Raw genomic sequence first — 13,769 nt, 5'->3', positions numbered from 1 at the left:
ATCACACGAAAAGAGCTGCTATCAATATTTTTGTACATATTCCTTTTCCTAGAAAGGTTTTTTGGAGAAGATGAGTGCTTGAGTTGCATATTACAAGATGAGAGAGATTCTGTGAAGCCTGGCTGAGGAAGGAGTGCATTCCATGCATGGGGAAGGGCTAGTGCCAAGGCATGGAAAATGAGAGATGGAGAATCATGAGTGAAGAGCAGCATGAAGGAGTTTGACCCAATGCCAGAGTGTGGAAGAAGGAGTAATGTCTGGTAGATCTGGAAAGATAGGTTGGGGCTCGGCTATATGGGGCTTTTTTAGCTAAACAAAAGGATCTGTAGTTTATCCTAGAGGCAGTAGGAAGCCACCAGAGTTCCTTCTGCATCTGTGATCCCCTTGTTTGTGTATGCCAGCTACTCTTTAGGGGCTGCAGAAGAAATAAGAGACATGACTCTTGCCAGTTACTTACTATCCTGTATGACATTGAACAAGTTGGTTAATTTTCCTGAGACTCAATTTCTGCCATCTGGCTTTGACTAGAAAATCTTCAAGGTCCATTCTGGCCCTAAATCCTATTGCCTAGGAATAAGAAATTTAGAGATTGATTTGTAGCATTAATTGACTTATTTAATGTTGTTGTTTGTCAGTCATTCTGGAAGAGGACCATGACATCAGGAAGGTGATGTCATGACTTATAAGTGAATTGGATTTAAGTGAGGCAGGGCTGTGCAAAGTCACCAGCCTCACTGTCTCCTCTGGAGCCATCTGGTCCAGTGTTAGATCAGGATGACTGGAGATGGCCCTGGATGCAGTGGGAGAGCTTGGCTTTTTTAAGCTAAGGTCTTTCCCAGGTCTCAGTTTGACTGAAGCAATGCCCATTCAGTTATTCCTCTCCTCTCCCTCTCCCTTTCCCTTTCCCTTCTTCCTTCCTTCTCTTCCCCTCCCTTCCTTTCCCTTTTCCTCTCCTCCTTCTCTGTCCACATAGGGAATCATGCTCTTACCTGCAGTTGCTCTGTCCAAAGGAATGTAAATTTTGATCACTGAAACCTCAAAAGATAACTTGGGATTTATGGGCTAGATTTCTTTCTTAAGAACCATGCCTTAAACCCAAATCACTCTGGCTCTCATTGATTGGCCAACAGTACGTCCCAGCCCAAGCCCACAAGGTCATTGTTTGGGCCCTCATTGCTCGATGACTTCTTTAATATAGGAGTACCTTTTATGGGCAAGGTCCTATGCTTGGTACTGTGGGAGAGTTAAAGACAAATAAGACACAGTGGCAGCTGGCTTAAAGGACCACACAGTCTAGTGGGTAATATAAGACTTGTATATAAATAACTATGACCCAAGCGCTATAAGAGAGGTGTAAACAAAAGCATTTAAGATTCTTAGCAGGGAGAGGATTCATCAGCTGATGGGTGGAGATCAGCTTCAGGTACAAAGTGCACTTGAGCTTGGTCTTCAGGACAGGCTGCACTTTGACACCTAGAGACAAAGCTGGGATGGGGTGTGTGTGTGTGTGTGTGTGTGTGTGTGTGTGTGTGTGTGTGTGTGTGTGTGTGTGTGTAAAGGAGTAACAAGGAGGTAAATCTGGAAAGGTAAGTTGTCATAAGAGTAGGACAGAAGCTGGATGTCAGACCTAAGGACTTTTGGTTTAATTAGGCTTAATAAAAAAAAGTAATCTTAGAAAAGACTTCACATAGTTAAGTCAGGTCAGGGTTCATGTTAATGACTTGTACTTATGTGATGCTTTAAGATGTGCAAAACATTTAACATTCATTGATTCATTTGATCCTTACAACAACCTTATATTATTATGATCCCAGTTTTATAGATGAGGAAATTGACTTGTCCAGGGTCACACCATGAGTGAGCATCTGAAACAAGATCTGAATCCAAATCTTCCTGACTCCAGTGTTTGATCCACTGTCCTGCATTGCCTCTTACTACAGAGCTTGAATTTAGAACCTAGGTCTCCTGGCTTCTCAACCTATGACGTTTCCATAGTTCATGAAATGAGATAGTTTCTAGAAATGAGTGGTTTAGGAAAATGAGAGACTCCTAGCACCAGGCAGGCATTGGCCTTGGTACAGTACTGTACTACATAGCTCAGTAGAATGCTAAACTCCAAGTTGGAGATGGCTCTGCCACTGGCTTTCTAGGTGACCTTGGATAAGTCACTTAACATCATTTTTCTCTTCTCCCAAATTGAGGGAATTGGACTAGATTGCCTAAAATCCCTCCAGCTCTAACTCTGTGATCTTACATATCTCCTTGTGTTGTTAGCAAGCAGATGGCGCTTCATGCTTCAGTGATCTTTCTTGTGGACATGGGCATTTCCTTCCCCTGGTGCGGATCAGAATCCATACAGACCTTCTCATCCTGTGTGATCTTGTCCAAGTTTCTCCTTTAAACCTTCACAGTGCTCTCACCCAGTGTCCTGGAGGCCTTCTGCTGCTTCTCTTTAAGTTTTGGTGCTACCAATGTAACGTCTGAGTTGTCTTTCTTCTGTCTGTCTTTGTTGTTACCTGACCAGCCCTCCACTCCGTAGGTCCCACATGTCCTTGATAACACCTTTCACAACGTTGCTTGTATATGCTTGTGTAGCATTTCCCCACCTCTGCCAGTACCAAAGCTGTCAATGATCACACCCTACTCGCATCTACTATGCATCTTTCCACCTGCATTTGGGACACTTTTGAAATTGTAGTATTTCTTAATTCTCAGTTGTGTTGTATTGTTGGGCACCAAATGGACTTGTCCAGTAGCAAGCAGCTGAGGATCTGTAAGAGCTCTGAGCCATTTCCCTGGTGATCTTCTAGTCAATTCCTGGCACCCACCCATATATTTTACATGTACATGTATGTGTGTACATGTATACATGTATGTGCATGTGTGTGTATATATATATATATGTGGGCAGCTAGGTGGCACAGTGGATAGAACAGTGGACCTAGAATCAGGAAGACTCATTCTCCTTAGTTCAAATCTGGCTCCAAACACTTACCAAACTATATGACCCTGGGCAAGTCACTTAACTCTGGCCTCAGTTTCCTCATCTGTAAAATGAGCCGGAGAAGGAAATGGTGAACCACTCTTGTATCTTTGTCAAGAAAACTCCAAATGGGATCACGAAGAGTTAGACATGACTGAAAAACAACTGAACAACAGTGTGTGTATATATGTGTGTACATATGTACACATGTGTGAATGCATATATTCATATGTATGTGCCTGTAGACATAAGTGCATTTATGTATATGGGCACGAATAGGTATTTCATGTATGTGCATGTGCTTATGTAGTATGTGCATACACATACATACATACACACATAAATACATGTGTGTGGACTGTTTTTTAAAAGCCAGTCTAGTGTTTGGTAATGAAAGATCCATAAGTGAAAGCTAGTCTCCATGTTACTTTGTTAGATAAAAACTGCTTCTGTGTCTTCTGACCAAGTTTTCTTTTATTTCTGGAGAGATACAGAATATTTTTACCCAAAGAATGCATATTTCTAGATATCTGTGCGTTCACTTAAATGATGTTACTATCGAGAAATGATACCTTAAGTACAATTGGATCTAGTCAAGCAATTTCAGCTCCTGCCTCATTTCAGGGATGAAAATGAGGCAAAGTAATTTCATTTTGTGACTGAAGTGATAATGCAAATACCAGGGGGTTTTAATTCGGGTCTAAGTAGAATAATGGTTAATCATTTTTGTGCATCATTAGTTATATTGCCAGTTAATGAGAGACTTCACATTTCTCCCGTCTGGATTTAGGACTTCATAAATCCTAGGATCGTAGATTTAAAGCTGGAAGGCACCTCATAGGTCATGTAGTTGGACCGTCTTATTTTACTGATGAGGAAACTGAGGCCAGTGGAAATCAAATAACCTAATTTAGCTCATGCAGCCAAAAGTAGTGGAGCCAGGATTGAAATCCAGGCCCTCGGATTACATGTATCTTGTTCTTTTCACTGTACCATGCTGATAAGTTCTAGTCCTATGTAAGTGTTTATAAATGAAGAGTGCACATGGGAAGTAATTAATTGCAGCTTGTTAATTAAAAAACTTCTATTCCTGAAGAAATAGGAGGTTTTCAGGATTTAGCTACATGAATGCTGCTTAATGAACTCATTTCATTAAGGACTTGACAGTGTCCTGTCAAGGGGGATGAATCCAAGTAAGAAAAAATAAGACACGGCATGTCAAAGGGGAAAATGATGTTAGTACATACACCCAGGAAATGGGGATCAACTCCCTTAAGTAATGAACAGTGCAACCATTTTCTCTTCCATGCTTCTAGATGGCTTGTTTATGGAGGATGCAGCTCCAGGAATCTAGATAGCATTTAGACAGAGTTAGGAATATCTTAGGTGCTAAGTACTTTTAAAGTTAATGTCACAGGGAAACAGATTATTAATACCTAAAAGAGTTTGTCTGTCAATGGAAAGGGGTTACTTTGGGAGGTGGGGAGATTGCTGTTAGTGGGAGGATGTTTATTTGGAAACTGAATGGTGAATAGAATGTTGAAGATTATTCATACTTAAGCTAAGGATTGAACTAAGTGATCTCCAAATTCTTTCTACCTGTGATAGTCTGTTTCTGGTGTTCTTATATTCTGTTATCTGTGGTCCCTTCTGGCTCAGTCATTCATCTAATAAATCTAACAGCAGGTAGCACCCTGTTACTCTAGGGTGTTCCTTGCATGTTGTGCCTTTTAAGATGATGTGATCATTCAAAGGGGAAAAAATCCTGCTTTAATGGATAGTTGGGAGACCTAGTTTTTGTAGAATTATAAAATTTTAAGAGTTGGGAAGGATTTTGTGATTGAGTCCAGCCTCTACTCAAATCATGAATCCCCTACAACATTCACAGCTCTACCATTAACTAGCTATGTTATTTTTCAACAAGCTCCTTTCTGGGCCTCACTTTTCTTATCTATAAAATGGAGGGCATATACTCTAATATTATACCATTCAGTAGACCTATAGGTCTGTGTGATCTCAGAAGGATCTAATCCAGCCTCTCACTTCCTGTATAAATGGATAACATGAACCTTTCCTGACAGGTGAACAGCTAGCCTCTGCTTGAACACATCCAGCCAGTGAGAGGGAACTAAATACTCTATGAATCAACCCAGCTCTGATTGTTAGGAAGTTCCTTACTATATTGACTTGCAATCTGTCTTCTTGTTACTTCTTTTTCTGGGCTACAGTTCAGTACTCCAGAGGTGTGGAGGGCAAATCGAATCACTTTACTCCATGGCAGCCCTTCACATACTTGAAAATAGTCATTTTGTCTTCCTCAAGTTTACTTTGCTTCATGCTAAGCCTTTTTGATTTCTTCAGCCATTCCTTATGTGACATGATTTTTAATCCTCTCACCATCCTTGTTCCCCCACCCTCCAGACCCCTTCTCTGCCCCTTTATTTAGAGATCCAAAACTTTTTCCAGCCAAGAGCTCTGTATTAACCTCCTGAGGCCCCATCCTCAACATATGGCAAATACATGTGTTCCTGGGGCCCTCTAGCCTTGGCTTGTCCTATATAGGCAAGCCGTTGCCATCTCCAAATGGACTAGTTACTTACAATTCCTCTTCTCGACAGGAGCTATTGGCAGCTCTGAATTTTAGGAGTTTAGGGTTACTTTTCCTTTCACGCTTTCTAGTTTCCCAGCTGAGAAACCACCCTTCTCTCTCCCTTCTTCCCTCTTTTCCCCACATACTTGTGAGAAAAGTACTTCAGGATTGGCCACCCCAGCATTCCCTCCTTCACTTCCCCTCCCAGGTCTGGTCCTTTGTCTCACTTTTTTTTAAACACAGAGTCAAGCTCTATTTATGAAACATTCCATTTAATTTTATTACCCTGATGCTTTCCCCTCTGCTCCTTTGAAGTGTAAGATAGCATTTCCTTCAGAAAGACGGCTTAAAGGTTGAAATGGAGCAAAAGAGATGGAAAAGGTCATGTGTTTAGTATCAGGCAAAATCTGAGGACGGTGCTTGCTGTGCCCTGAAGGAAAAATGAAACTTAATGAAGAATTTTATTGGGATTTCATTGCTTTTCTTCTTATATCTCAGATCTTTGCTCTCTTGTCCTTAAACATCTAGCCCCATCTTTTCCATCCCTTCCCCATAATCCCCCATTCCACCTCCCACCTATCTACTGTCTTCCTGGAAAGTTTCCCAGCCCTTTCTTTTTTTGCCTTGGGACCATGAGGCTATAATGCTGGGAGAGTTCACTTCTAAAATGATCACCTTCTCCTCCTCCAAAGCCTTACTGGGATCTCACTGAACACCCCCAGCCTCCTTTCAGTAGGGGACTATGTGTCACATCTGAGGATGTACTCAGTGAGTGAGTGAAGTCACTTAACCCCGCTTTGGATATAAAGTAAACTCTTATCTGGGGTGTTTGTCTTTGGTGGCATGTTGAGGCTCAAACATCATTTCCTGCAGTGCCTAATGTTTGTTGTTTTGTGAGGTGGGGGGTAATGAAAGTTTGGAGAGAAGGACAGAGAAACATAGCTTCGGTCAAAGGAGCAACTGCAACTCTTCACCCAGACAGGACCCATCAGGATCGCCAAAGACTCTCTAAATGGAAAGGTCAATATTTAAAGTCTCCAATACCACAGTTACTTCAAGTTGGGGTGGCAAGGAGGGAATTAACAACTGGAGAAGAGATCAGGAAAGGCTTTGTCTAGAAGGTCATGTTTCATCTGTGTCTTGAAAAAAGCGAGAGATTCTGTAAGATGGAGGTGGGGAAAGGAGTGCATCCAGACATGAGGGATGGCCAATGCAAAGGTACAGAGTTACGAGATGGAGTTCTACATGGGATGAACAGAGTGAAAGCCTTTGGCTGGATTGTAGAGTACGGAAAGGAGAAATGAGTATGCTGAAGCTGGAAAGATAGGGCAGGACCAGAATATGAAAGGCTTTGAAGCCAGAGTAGGTCATCCCAGAGGCAGCAACAAGGGAGATGGTGTGGACAGAAATGGCAAGATTTGCAAACTGATTGGTTATTGAGAGGCATGTGTCATAGTGGATAGAGTAGTGGGCTTGGAGTCAGAACTCCTGCCTCTGACATTTAGTAACTTATGATCCTGGGCAGTCATTTAACCTCTATGTGCATCAGTCTTCTCGTTTTAAAACAGAAGAGTTGAATGAGATGGCCTCTTTCAGCTCCAAATCCATAATCTTATATGTGAGATTTGAGGACAAGTAAGCATTTGAACCTTCTGAAGGATTAAAAATATGATGGTACCTTCATCAAATTGGGGAGTTGAGTAAAGACGTGGGTTTAAAGGGAAGGAGGACTCTTGTTTTGGATATGTTAGGCTTGAGATATCTATGACATGTTGTTGTTCATTCAGTCATGTATGATTCTTCATGACCCCATGGACCACCTGTCCATGTGGTTTTCTTGGCAAAGATACTGGAGTAGTGCGCCATTTCCCTGTCCAGTTTTATGCAGGCAGGGTTAAGTGACTTGTCCAGGGTAACACAGCTAGTAAGTGTCTGATGTCATATTTGAAGGTTGGTCTTTCTGACTCCAGGTCCAGTGTTATGACCACTGTACCACCTAGCTGCCCCTATGTGTAGCATATACAGTTGGAAATGTCCAATAGGCATTAAGTGATGTGAGATCAGGCCAGAGATTGGGCCCTGTGGGAGGAACAGCTTCTTTTTTAGGTTGATTGCTTCCTTTGAGGGCAATGAGATTATCCTCTGGATTTGGTTGGTCAGGAGGACGAGGGATTTAAAAAGCCCTAGATGGTGTTCCTGGCATTTATCAGAATTCCTACTCCCTTGAAGAACTCATTCCGACTCAGCCTGTTATCCTGGAAAATGCCAGGAAGAATCTTCCCTCTGGGGAGAGAGGATCAGAGTCTATTTGTGAATTGCATCCTTTTAATATTTTTGCTAGTAAATTTATTTTAATTGAATTTTAAGGTCCCTAATTGTTTTCTTGCATTCTCCAAATTAATGGACCAAGCTGAGCTAAGTCAGGTCAGAACATAACGGACATGTAGATGATCCGTCGACAAACACAAAACAACAGGTACCAGGCTTGGCGCTAAGAGCTGAGGCTATAAAGAAAGGCAAAAGTCAGCTCTGCTCTCAGGTCTCTCATGGGGAGATAACACGCCAACAACTGTACAAACAATATCTAGCTTTGTACAGGATCAGTGAGAGGTGATCTCTAAGGGAAGTCTGGGAAGGAAGATGAGGAAGTACTGTCCTGACAAAGGTGGGAATGTAGCTTGGAGGCTTGGCAGGCTGGATGAAGTGGGAGCATTCCAGGGATGGGGCATAGCTAGGGCAAAGGCTAGGAGTCAGGAGATGGAGTGTTGTATTCCAGGAGCAGGATGTGGAGAGGAGGAAGGTCTGAGGAGACTGGCAAGGGAGGAAGGGGTTGAGTTATGGAGGACTTCAAAAGCCAAGGAGAGAATTCTTTTTGGATCCTTGAAGTAAGAAAGGGTTATTGGAGTCATTGGAGTATGTTGAAGAGGGAAGGAGATATAGTCAGTTTTCTGTTTTAGGAAAATTAATCTGACATTTGAGCAGAGGGTGGACCAGAGTGGAAGAAGACTTGAGGCAGGCCTACCTACCAGCCAGCAGGCTATTATAACAGTCCAGGTGTGAATTATTGGGGGCTTGTACCAAGGTAGTGACAAGAGGAGAGAAAGGGTATATAGAAGGGCATGGTAGGCTCTAATGAGGGGCAGGTAGGTGGTATCGTGGATAAAGGACCAGGTCTGGAGTTAAGAGGACGTGAATTCAAATCCAACTTCAGGTGTGTGACCTTGGGTAAGTCACTTAATCCTGTTTGCCTCCGTTTTTTCATCTGTAAAATTAGCTGGACAAGAAAATGGCAAACTATTCTAGTGTTTTTTGCCAAGAAAACCCCAATGGGGTTGGAAATGACCAATTGACACCCCCCTCAAAAAAAGGGGAGTCTAGTGAAGGTTTTTTTTTTTCTTTTTGGAGGGGAGAGGGCAGGGTGATTGGGGTTAAGTGACTTGCACAAGGTCACATGGCTAATAAGTGTTAAGTATATGAGGTCGGATTTGAACTCAGGTCCTCCTGACTCTAGGGCCTGTGCTCTATTCACGGTGCCACCTAACCACCCCTAATGAAAGTTTCTTAAGGGCATGTTTGAAGGCAGTAAAGAAGGAAGCAGTTGCTAGGGAGAGATTGGAGAGCTGGGCCCAAGATCTTTGTCTCCTTATTCTTCATGTCAGTGTTCTTCCTGCTGAACTTCTCATTATTTACAATTTAGTTAAAGCACTTCCATGTAGATCTCATTTTACTGAGCCGTTCTCAGTTACCTCCCCTAAAGTCTTAAGTGTTTGGAGGTGATCCTAGGTTCTTTGCCAGTAGAGAACAAGCAGGAGGTCAGACCAGGTTAGGACAGTTTCAGGTTAGGACCTGCTGCTCTGTTTTCCGAGGACTACCTTACCTAATGAGAGGAGCTCATCACTATAGGGTTGCCCACTTTTTTCAAGCCACAGCAACTCATGTAAAGCAGCCCAAGGTGTGGAGGGATTGTTAACCTTCACGGAAGGGGAAGGAGAGAGGAACAGCAACAGTGATGGAGTCAATGACCCCTGAAGTAGAGTGATTATTTCTAGGGTATTAGATTTTTCTCACAAGGTAGACTGTAGGCTCATGGAAGGCTGAGGTTGTGTCACTTATTTTTAAATCTCTTTTTAATCCCTTTCAGGGCATAATGGAGACACTTAATTTATTGATTATTTCTAGACTCACAGAATTTTAGTTCTGGGGGAGATTTTAGAAGAGTGGTTCCTTAACATCCTTTTCAAGTATATAGGTACCCATTTGAAAGGGGAAAAAAATTTAGAAGGATCCTAACATGATATTGTTGTATCATTCATATTCATCGATTGAGATAATAAATGATGACAAGAAGTTACTAAGAATTCAATGACATTTAAAAATTTTATTAATCATAACAGCATTTGCATGTATTTAAAGATACTGATTATATATTTTGCAAACTGAGGCTCAAAGAGTTTGTAATGTGCTAGAGGTGAGTTTATACCCAGGTCTTTTCCTGATTGCAAGTTCATTGTCCTTTCTACTATACAATGCTACTTTTTATGGATTTGTAGACCCTTTGCGATACATCTTTGTCTGCCCTTTCTCTCAATCCTCCAAGTTCCATGGGCCACTGGTTAGAAAGCACTGTCTTAGTCCAATCTCATTTTCCACATGGGGGAATTAACTTTCTCAAGGGAACATCAAGTTAATGGCAAGATTTAAACTAGAATCCAGACAAATGGAGAGATATTGCCCATGATTCATTTCACATGGTTTTTCCTTTTTTCTTCTTTCCCATGTAGCAGACCAGTTCGGGGGACTTCAGAACTCTTCGGAAGGGACTGTCCCCATATCACTCGGAGTCACAGCTCTCATCGTTGCCGCAGTACCAGGATGCCTTGCAGAACGTAAGAGCCCTCTGTGCTGGCCAGCTGGGATGGGGTGATGGGTGGGCCTGGAGTGAAGCTTAGATGAGAAGTGGAAATTACACTGGAACCCCGTGGCTTAGTACTTTGGGATCTTTACATCTCCCCAGTTTGCCACATGCCTGCTGTGTGACTTCTGGGCTTCATTTTGTTCACCTCTATTATGAGGGGCCTTGGGGACCTCTAAGGTCTGATAGAATTATGGTGCTCTCAGGCTATTGGAAATTTTTCACAAATGGACAGAATACTTTCTTCTGAATCAAGGAGGTGTTATTACAACATGTGACATGACATAGTCAAATGATTTCTGGATTTTTGATCACAAGGCTCCCTGTGAGGTTCAAATCCTCATGGGACCTTAGGGAAGTCACAACACCTTGATCAGTTTCCTTTTTATCATCTGAAAAATGAGAGGATTGAGCTAGATGACCTCTAAGATCCCTTCCAGGCTGAGTATATAGGGCAGGCAGGTGGCATAAGGCATGGAGTCAGAAAGATCTGAGTTCAAATCCAGCCTCAGACACTCACTCTGGACAAGTCACTTAACCTCTTTCTACCTCAGTTTCCTCATCTACAAAACAGGAGTTCTTATAGCTCCTATCCCATAGGATTGTTGTGAGGCTAAAATGAGGTAATATTTATAAAGCACTTTGCAAACCTTAAAGCCGTATATAAATATTATCATGGGACTTCTGGGTGGCTCAGTGGATAAGAGTGCTGGGCCTGGAATCAGGAAGATCTGAGTTCAAATGCAGCCTCAGACACTTACTAGCTATGTGAACCTGGGCAAGTCACTTAACCTCTGTTTGCCCCAGTTTTCCCATCTATAAAATGGGAATAATAATGGTACCTATCTTTTAGGGTTTTTGTGAGGATAAAATGAAGTATTTATAAAGTGTTTTGCATCTGTTGAAGTGTTCTATAAATGTTAGCGATTACTACTTGTAAAAGATTACAACTTGTGCTGCTATTAACGAAGAGAGACACCCAGGATATGATGTAGCGGTTACTGATAGGCTGCAGCAGATTGAATGCTGCATTTGGCATTAAAAGAGCTGGATTAAGGTCTTGGCTCTGCTTCATATTGACCTTTGTGACCTCGAGTAAAAAAACTTCCCTTCCCCGGGTCTTCTTTTCATCCTATAAAACAAGGGTGTTGAACTAGATGACCTCCAGTTTCCCTTTTGATTCAGTAGGCTCTCATTCAGGATCTGCTGTATTCAGGGTAAGGATGGTCAGGGGGTGCAGTGGACAGAACGTTGGGTCTGGAGTCAGGAAGAACTGGGTTCAGAGCGGGCCTCAGACGTTTCCTAGCTGTATGACCCTGGGCAAGTCATTTGGCCCTGTTTTCCTCAGTTTCCTTATCTGTGGGAAATGGCAAACTATTCCAGTATTTTGCCAAGGAAGCCCCAAATGGGATCACAAAGTGGTAGTTACACCTGAAAAATAGCAGTACAACAACCCTGATGTACTGGTGCATGTACTCTTATCGGTTATGATAGAGCATTCATTAAGTGCTTACTGTGTACCAGGCATTTTGTCAAACTTTGTGTGTGGGTGTGTGCACATACACACATGTGCACAAACACACGTATGTGTAGACATTCATGTATATGAACGTGTATGCATTTGTGTATACACATATGTATGTGTGTATACTTTTGTGTATGTGTATGTATTCCTATGCTAGGAAATAGAAAAAAGATTGTCTTCAGCTTCTCGCTTTTCTCTTTCATGCATGTAGAGAGTGGCAGGGATCTTACAGGTCACTGAGGCTAAGTCCTTCCCCTGAGGGACATTGTTCATGTGTGTGCATGCATGCACATGCATACACACACAGGCAGGGACAATCTTGTTAGTGTGTGCGTGTATACAAACACACGTTACAGGCGTCCTATATAGACACACACACACACGTAACAAACATATAGAACAAATGTGTGAGTAGGGATTGTCTTGTCCACATGTGGCAGGTACGGTATGCTCTGCATGTAATCTGTGTTTACATTATACACACAGGCACATGCATGTTGTAACACATGTACGCATAGTCCGTACAACTGGGAGTACTCTGGGGATCCGCACAATGTGTTTAAACAACAGTTGTCAATAAGAATTCAAAAGGAGAACAGATTTCCTATGAAGGATACATTCAGCGGTTTGGAGGCCTTTTTAAATATTAGAAGAATAAAAAAAATAAAAATGAGAAGAACAGCAGCAACAATGGTAGTAGCAATTTCTGCCTGTAGAACAGTGTGTAATTCTAAGGCGTTGTTCATATGTTCTCTCATTTGATCCTTGTAACGCCCCGGTGAGATTTGTAGTGCCGTGTTGTCCTCACTTTATAGCTGAGCAAATGGAGACCCAGGGGGATGGGATTTGCAGAAGGCCATGGATACAGCTGGTGAGTAGCAGGAGGAAGACCTCCTCTATAGGCCCCCTGCCTCCTGCTACATCCAACTGCCCAACCATAATCTAGGGAACTCCAGGTGCTGGGCACATAGCCCCTGCTTGGCTCAAGCCAATGACTCTCTCTGGTTGGGGAAGACCAGCCTTAAACCTGAAATAGCCAGGGAACTGGGACTAATAACGCAAGTGTTCCAAACCCTCCCATGTGAATGAGTGGGTCAAGTCACTCATCTGTGAGAGGACACATATTGCCTCTGGGTTGGGGGGTAGCAGAAAGTGGGGTTGAACATTTGGCAAGGGTGGGGGAGAGAGTCTGGGGAATACTACAGCTTTGCAGAGGGGTATGGTGAGCACTGGACAGATAAAAAGGAACAAGGTACTGGAAAAAGCTTTGGATAAGGAGTGAGGAGGCCTGGGTTTAATTCAATTCAAACATTTTTAAAGTACTTCCATGTGGAAGGCATAGGAACAACACAATTTCTGCCCTTAAGGGACTTATATTCTTGCTAGTGGGTATAGGAGACTGTGTATGCAAGTAAATGCCAAGGACGTGGAAAATGATCCAAAGAGGAAAATAGTGCTGGTAACTGGAGGGATCCGGGAATGCCCCCCCAAGCTGTGCTTTGAGAGGGAATTGGGGATTCTTTGAGTCAGAAGTGAAGGGAGAATGCTTTTCACACACTGTGGACCACTTGTTCAAAGGCAGGAGCTGGATTTCTTCATCTGTAAAAATGAAGAATTTGGACTCAGTGACCTGTAAGATCCCTCCCCAGGTCTAATAGTCGATAGATAGATAGATAGATAGATGATCTATATCTATCTATCTATCTATCTATCTATCTATCTATCTATCTATCTATCTATCTATCTATCTATCTATCTA

General features: G+C 42.4%; 1 protein-coding gene across 4 annotated transcripts in view; it reads left to right on the top strand.

Moving 5' to 3' along the window:
* LOC138173882 (coiled-coil domain-containing protein 85C-like) overlaps positions 1–13,769 on the top strand; it is a 190,416-nt gene that overhangs the window by 158,846 nt on the left and 17,801 nt on the right. For 3 of the 4 annotated variants that reach the window (XM_069103962.1, XM_069103961.1, XM_069103958.1), the window contains exon 3: positions 10,355–10,459. In XM_069103962.1, the coding sequence (XP_068960063.1) occupies positions 10,355–10,459 (105 nt within the window). The remainder of the gene's footprint in view (positions 1–10,354; positions 10,460–13,769) is intronic. The other variant, XM_069103959.1, reaches the window with a different exon arrangement.

Source organism: Petaurus breviceps, unplaced genomic scaffold (assembly GCF_028583685.1).
Source record: "Petaurus breviceps papuanus isolate PSGF00001 unplaced genomic scaffold, PetGlider_PUasm1.0 66, whole genome shotgun sequence".
Lineage (NCBI taxonomy): Eukaryota > Metazoa > Chordata > Mammalia > Diprotodontia > Petauridae > Petaurus > Petaurus breviceps.
This window is presented reverse-complemented; position numbering and strand designations above follow the sequence as displayed.